The sequence below is a fragment of the Ipomoea triloba genome, chromosome 7 (assembly GCF_003576645.1).
Source record: "Ipomoea triloba cultivar NCNSP0323 chromosome 7, ASM357664v1".
Lineage (NCBI taxonomy): Eukaryota > Viridiplantae > Streptophyta > Magnoliopsida > Solanales > Convolvulaceae > Ipomoea > Ipomoea triloba.
The window spans coordinates 358,389-365,927 of NC_044922.1; the positions used below are offsets into that span (position 1 = coordinate 358,389).

At 38.0% G+C, this 7,539-nt stretch overlaps 2 protein-coding genes across 3 annotated transcripts in view; one reads left to right on the plus strand and one right to left on the minus strand.

The window, feature by feature from the left end:
* Positions 1-622: 622 nt before the first annotated feature.
* On the minus strand, positions 623-4,455 carry LOC116024828. Of its 2 annotated transcripts, XM_031265834.1 has the most exons (5): positions 4,432-4,455; positions 3,523-4,163; positions 2,233-3,084; positions 1,639-2,063; positions 623-1,152 (listed from the first exon to the last, which is right to left on the minus strand). In XM_031265834.1, exons 2-5 carry the CDS (start codon positions 4,134-4,136, stop codon positions 698-700), a joined length of 2,346 nt encoding a protein of 781 aa, XP_031121694.1. In that variant the 5' UTR covers positions 4,137-4,163; positions 4,432-4,455; the 3' UTR covers positions 623-697. The 2 variants fall into 2 exon arrangements, with proteins under 2 accessions (XP_031121694.1, XP_031121693.1); XM_031265833.1 differs by lacking the exon at positions 4,432-4,455 and having other exon boundaries at positions 3,523-4,323.
* A 1,138-nt stretch (positions 4,456-5,593) lies between these two features.
* LOC116024781 (DNA polymerase epsilon subunit 3) overlaps positions 5,594-7,539 on the plus strand; it is a 4,260-nt gene continuing 2,314 nt past the window's right edge. Inside the window, exons 1-2 of the mRNA XM_031265776.1 lie at positions 5,594-5,865; positions 6,199-6,317. Of these exons, the coding sequence (XP_031121636.1) occupies positions 5,672-5,865; positions 6,199-6,317 (313 nt within the window). The 5' untranslated portion in view covers positions 5,594-5,671. The remainder of the gene's footprint in view (positions 5,866-6,198; positions 6,318-7,539) is intronic.

Genomic DNA, 7,539 nt, shown 5'->3' on the forward strand with positions numbered 1-7,539 from the left:
TTTTCCTATTCTTTTATCAAATATTGATGTATTGTAGTATTATTAGTTGATTTAAAAGGAAGTTCTCTCGCCCCGCGGGGCTAGCTCAGTTTGTTCGACAAGTCACTTTAAAGTCTTGTTCACCTTCTTTTTTCAGTTTGAAAAAGTGACCAACAAGTGTGTCGTTTAATTTGTTGTCGATCTCGATCTGACGTATATATGTATATATATTACTTTGTTTTGTTTTTTTCATTGTGGCTTTACACATAAGTGTTGCCAGTTTTTACATGTGAATAACAAGTTATTGGTGATGTAGCATTAGGAGCACACAAACAGGTAGTTTTGTCGTTCTCTAGAGATTGTAGAGTATGGCACGCAATATGCAATAACAAGAAATTATGCACTAACACTATAAAATCAACTACAAAATAAACAAAATAATACACATACATATTAATTTAACAAGGTATAAATCCTAAATAAAGAAATAGGACTTATGGAGCATGCACGTACGCTATCTTAATTCTAGATGCATAACACATCGATCGGGAGAAAATCACATAATCATCCAACCATTTAGAAAAACAAAAAAACAAAAAAACAAAAAGCATCTAGTAGATGCTATTATTATCCACAAACAAAATTAAAAATTTTCCTTACATACAGTGGCATTATGATTCAATATAAGCATGCATATACATACAGGACAAAATTAAATTTACAAGAAAGTTTGATCAATTTGAGCATCAACTTGGTTCCCACCAGCTACTTCATTTTTGAACTGTTGTTTGAGCCCAGAATGGGCCATCATAAGCCGAACAAACGTAAGAAACTCCCCACCTTTGTTCAAATAATGAACATCTCCCCTGCAATGGCTGCCTGCATACAACAGCAACTTCACCCACATATCACTCAGAAACCACCACATTTCCTTTGAACGGCTTCCGCCATCTCCGCCGCCGCCGCCGCCGGCGTTTGGGACATGATCACTGAACCGTTTCAAACCCTTTGCAAGCTGAACCGCCTCTTTCAACACCGACTTACTCCCGCTACACTTCCCTTCCTCATCTCCCACATCCCACAGCAACTTCTCACTACCCACTCTCCTTTTCCTGTCTTCCCACCTCCTTATGTGTAGCTCCCTCCTTGTTCGCACCCTTTTCTTATTCTTACCTATTTTGATACCATGTTAAAAAAATTTTAAGTGACCATGTCTTACTGCATAGTGCGGACTAAGTAAATACAGCTTTGTAATTCTAGTCAATCACAAAGAGTTAACTCAGTTTAGTTGCCCATAGCTAGAGTTGTCAAAATCGACTTTACCGGTCGGCCGACCGTTCTACCCTACTTAGGTAGGAGTTGGTTTGGAAAATAGCGGCCCGCCAAGGAACAGACATTTTGGCCCGTTCAAGCCCACCAGTGACGACAAATTATTGTGTGGACCATGGTCCACAATAATGATTGTCCTTATTGACAGCTCGATCTACCTTGACTGATTCAATCGGATCAGGTTAATATAGCCAATTCAATGAGGTTCAACTTGTAACTTTAATTACTAAATCAGCATTCTGACCAGCAGGGTAGTCCCATAATATAGTATGTTAAATTTCAATTCAAGGTTCCTTACATAGTTGTGCTAAGGTTAGGTTAGATATGTACCTGCAGCATTTTTGTTTCTGGAGTTTTTGAGGTTAGTGAAGGCCTCCTTGATGTCCTCCCAGGTTGATTCCAACATGTACTTCATGTATTTGAAGTAAGAAGGCTGTTTTGAGGCTAACCTGCTGGTGAGTTCCTCGCGGGTGTGTTCAACTTCTTCCCAACATATGTCTCTGAATCTCATTCCAACGTTTCCGGGCATGGCCGAAGTGATTTTCCCCTCCACCACCAGAAGGTACGCCAAATATTCTGAGATGTTTTGGCATGTTTCTCGGTTCTCATCTTTTTCTTCTTCCTCGTCATCAATGGCGTAATAGCATATATCCGTAGCAATATGCAAGATTAGCACACGAATGTCGTATTTGTAACGGTACTTTTGCAGGGTGGAACATATTTTACTAAGCTCCGGCATCTGTCCGTCTTTGGCCCTATTTGATAAATGACTGAGTTAGGGGTATAAATAATTGATAAAATTAGATAATTGTAGAATAGTGTGTGAGTTGATAGCTGTTTTTTTTTTTTTAAACCCAACTAATAGCTATTTAGTATAATTACGTTTCTCAAAAAGTTAGTTAATTGATAAGTTTACTATTTTACCAAATAGGGTCTTTATCTTCATGTGGTGCCGTTTCGCCGCCACTCTCGGGTGGGTGGTGGCGCTCCGCCTCCTTCTTGATGTACTCAAACACCATCTTCCTCAAGCTCTTCTCCACCGGCTCAAGTTTGGTGTACTGAAACGAATCAATCCTTTCGATTAGTCCGAGGTAATCGAGGATCTTGTCCACCCATTCCCACCGGCTGTTCAACGAGTGGTTCAACAGACTGTACTGTTTCATCGTCTCCGACCACCGCTGTTTCGGAGAAATCCGATTCTTTAAAAAATTCACAATTTTTATGATCCTCTCATTCCTCTTCACGCACAAAACCCACTCCTCAAACCGTTTCTTCACATACTTAACCATCCCGCGAGGATCTATCCGATGATATTCTTCATCTCGCCGCCGTTTTAACCGCTCATACTCCTCCTGCGCATCCTTCATTATCACTACGGTCCACTCGGAGAACACGAGCTTCACCATAGCTATGGAGTCCAAGAGAACGGCGCCGCCCAGGAGGATATAAGTGACAGAAATGTCCCTGACATGAATGTTGCGCTTGTTGCGGTAGAAAAAAATGATGGTGACGACTATAAGGGAGATGTGGAGGACGAATCTGTATAAATAGCCGAACCAGCTGATCCACTGGACGGAGGCCATCTTGGTGAACATGGCGTCGTACATGAAGTTGAGCTCCACTTCCATCACTTTAAACGCATCCTCGTGGCCCAGCTTCAAGAATTCTTTCATGGCCTCCTTGCTCTCAGTAATGTGGATAAATGTATGGTCCAGGATGAACCCTCTGAACATTTTGTACAGCTTGTACCCTTTGTGCACGATCTCCACTTCATCTCTGCAAATAGGGGTGCAAACCAGTTAAGCTGCTCACAAACAATTTTGACCACACTAGTATTGCCAAATTGACAATTTTGAGCAAAATGTTTAATTTCCACAAGTTGTTAATTGTTTTAGTGTCAAAATTCATCATATCAGCCACTTATTTGTTTAAGACATGCTGAAATCTAAAATTTGTAAGGATATTTTTGTCATAAGATCAGTTTGTCTCAGACTCTCAGTCCTACCTTAATTTGAGAAGTAAAACTCTGAATTATGGGATTTAAATCTAAATTGATATCTAAATTTTAAAAATGATAAAAATACCTTTGGAGCAACTTAGGTTGTTGGAGCTGGGCTTTCAAAAAAAAAGGTTGTTGGAGCTAGCTATAAATTTAAACTCGTACTAAAACAACTTAAATTATTTTAGCTAGGCTCAGCTTGTTTACACCCCTACCTGGTGGCGGTGTCGGCCTCCAAGTCCCTGTAGCCGGTCTCTTGCTCCGCCTCCGTTTCATCTCTGGGCTTTTCCTTGCGCATGGAGCGGCGCATGATGGGCTGAGACGCCAAGTACAGCGACCGCGTGCGCTCGGCATACTTCACAACTCCAATGACGAAGACGATGAGCGTGGGGACACGCAGGTCAGGGTTGAGGTAGATCTTGGAGCGGTAGAAAACAAGCAGAACCAAGAAAACCTGGACGACGAGGGAGAGAAGGTGGCGGTGCCATAGATCATTATCCTCTATGGCGAACGACGTGATGGTGTGCGGGCCCCCCAAGTGGAGCAGCAGAAACGCCGCCCAGAAAGCCGCGATCTGGAACGACGGGTCGCTGGCGTCGCTGCTGTTGATCAGACCTATTGCGAAGCTGGCAACGTTTTCGGCCGTCAAATATATGACCCAGATTAGCAGCAGCGTCATGGCGCTCTTCCTGTTCTTTCTCATCGGCCCCAGTAAAACCAGTATGGTTTGAAACAAAAGACTCCCCAAGATTATGGTTTGGATGTCCCATTTCCCCCACACCGACCTTAGTACCTTCTGTAATTGTTGCACAGGATTCCCTACCCCCATCAATATTGTTATCTGTTCTTTTCTGTTCTGTTCTTCATCCACCGCCATGCAATTCAAGTGCCAACTTAATTTAAGATGAGGATATATATATAGATACAACAAATTTGGAACATATATGTCACACTATTATTAACCACATATACATGCATATAACCAAAATATGAAAACATAACAGATATAATATGAGACAAAATAACCTCAGATTACGTTATCATAATCCAGTAATACCTACGAAATTAACTCTATTTATAGACATGCATACATATATGGGAGAGAGGGAATGGAGTGAACTTACATGGTTGGGGGGTGTTGTTGTTGAGGTGTTATACACTAACAATTGTTACTTTCCATATATACATATAAAAGAATATGGACAGACCATTTGAGTTACTCAACTGGAAACATGATGCGTTATTCTTAGCTTAAAACCTTAACAAAAATTGTTATTCTCTCCCTTTATTCTCTTGTCTGCCCCACAACTCCACGAGTATCACGAAATGTAAATTTCCTCCTTTTTTGTTTTTTTTTTTTCAACTAAAAACTAGTAAATGCATGAAATTATTATATTTGCTAAATGTTTTGTGCGTGTTAAATTAAATTAAATTTTTATCCCGTAATTTTGAACAAATTAGACATTCAATTCATTAATATATTCACTTTGCATTTGATATTTTATCATAAGTCAGTAAGAGTAAGTGGCAACCAAAGTCTATCAGAAGCTAAACATTAGAAAAAAAATAGAATTATAGCAGAAGCAATATTTGAAAACATAATATAAATCTCAATCCAATTAGTTATATCATTGATTTATGTTCATTTTTTAATCTAATAAAGGTATAAATTTACTTTAAATATTGTACATTTCAATTTTATTGGACAAATTGACACTACTACCTTCTTGTTAGACAAAATTATTCTTATAACTCCGTTAATTATGTTGAAAAATATTGAATTAGTGTTCACATGCTGTGCTTATGTTTAGGTGGACAAAAATTTCTAACTGTCATTTTGATACACTTGAATTTGTATCGGTATCAATAATAATAATAAGTCAAAGACTTGTGGTCTAGTGGCACCTGGTGTTCCAGTTTACACTCTCCCATGAATGATGCGAGTGGGTTCGAACCTTAGGAAGTAACTCTGAACATGTACTACATTCTAATAGAGTCAGTAGTAATAAAAAAAAAACGGATTAAATTATATCACTAATACAATTGTAACATTGCATATTTGAATCGGATTGAACCTAAATAAGTTTTGAAGTAGTGAAAATAATGTCAAATATGGGATGCTATATAATAAACTAAGCTCAATTGGAAAAGTTATCAGCAAGCTCACGAAATTATTATTATTTTTTAAAATTAAATTGGATGCGGGAGTTATAGACCCGACCCGAAGAAAAATAAAATAAATTGCCCCGATTTTAGCCCCAAATCTCAACATTGCTTTTGTGGCGGGAAAAGAAACCTAGGTTTATACATACTGCTTCCTGTGCTTGTTTAGGGAGAGAGGGAGAACTGAAGGAGGCAATAGCGATGGCGGATGAGAAAGAGAAAGGAGCAGCAATGCCGGAAGTGGAAGTAGAAGACCTGCCGAAGACTATCGTTCGCCGGCTAGTGAAGGATAAGCTCTCCCAGCTCTCTAAGGACGGCGAAATGTCACTTCTCCGCGAGGCTCATCAAGCCTTCTCCGAGAGCGCACGCATCTTCATCCATTACCTCTCTGCTGCGTAAGTTCTCTGGATCGCCCAAATAACCTGTTTCCGCCTTTGGTTTCTCCGTAATTCCATTTTTATTATTCTTTTTTGGAGTGATAGCTGATATGGCTTTGTAATAATTAGGGATTATTTAATCTTTGCGGAATGGTAGAGTTGCTTTATGTAACATGAATTAATAACTTCGTCTCACTAATTGTAGTAAATTAATTTATTTATATTAAAAGGGTGATTTGCCACTACTTAGAAAATAAAGAAAAATTCACAAATGCAAAAAAAAAAAAAAAATGCTTTTTGATTTCTTGAGTTTGCTTCATATGATTTCGAGTTTATCTTTTTTACTTGTAGTGCAAATGATGTATGCATGGAGTCTAAGAGGCAAACGATGAGTGCAGAAGATGTTTTCAAGGCTCTTGATGAAATAGAGTTTAGTGAGTTTATTGATCCTCTTAGAGCTTCTCTTGAAGGTTAGTTTTTGTTTATTTACTGGTGTATGCTATTTTGAAAGATCCTGTTTTTGTATTGGTTGACTACTTTTAAGTGATCCCAGTTCTACAATTTTCTTGGTCATTACTGGTTTTTTGTCATCCTTCAATTATTTTCCTGTCCTTTAGATAAGTGTTACTATTTTCAGTTTTAGCCAGATGTTTGCTCCAATTATGAACTACACAATGTTAATCATTAATGGCATCGCTAAGTTTGTCTAACAAACTTGGAAGTTGGAATAGCAAGGACCAGAATACTTTCACCTTACCTAATCTCTGTACAGAACAATTTATATTTTAGTTTCTTTCTCTAAACCTCATTGTTTGTTAGAACGCCTTTAGTGCTTCTATAGCAAAAGTAGCCATCTCTATCGACAGGAGTAGAACAGTAATTATGATGAAATCAACTGCCACTGATACCATATGCTATTAATAAGTGCTAATGATGTTAAAAGAAGTTTCCTGTTTTTGTTTTCACTGCCTTACTGGCAAGAGGAAAATGAAACAATATATAGTACTCTGTAGTATATAGAAGGGGCTTTGTGTATCATAAATCATGTGTGCAAATTACATGGTTATAAGAAATAATGAGATGGAGACATTAGTGTTGATCTGATATTTACTTAACAGTAATTTGGACATATTCACTAATTGGAGGAACTGGCTGGCATGAAATTTAACTGCTTTAATTATCCAATTTTTGTGCTTCTGTACTATACACCATTTTGTAGACATTTTATGTAGTTACATATGTTTAGTATACATGATCTATTTCTTTTTTGAAACTTTTTTCCTGCTAGAGCCTAGATGTATGCCTTTTTTCTGTATCATATCCATTTCACTGAAAACTATATCTTTTTTCCTTAAATTTACTTGGTGGAATTACTTTTTATCTCCAAATAGCCAAATGTTATAATTCCTAACCCCCACAATTCCAGCCAATTTGTCCCCATATTTTATATGCCTCCTGGAAAAGTAAAGAGTTCTGTCAACTTTGATCTGCCTTTCTTTGTTGCTTCTTCTTCCATTCCCCTTCTACCAAGCTCTTCAGCCCATTACTTGCTTGAAAGAGTGTTCAATTGAATAGTTGAACCTACGACTTGCCGTGATCAACAAAATGGCATCCTAACAGCCAGTCATCATTGTTATACACTTTGTTGTCAACCATCTTTTTTTTTTTTTTTTTTTTTGGGGGGGAAAAAAA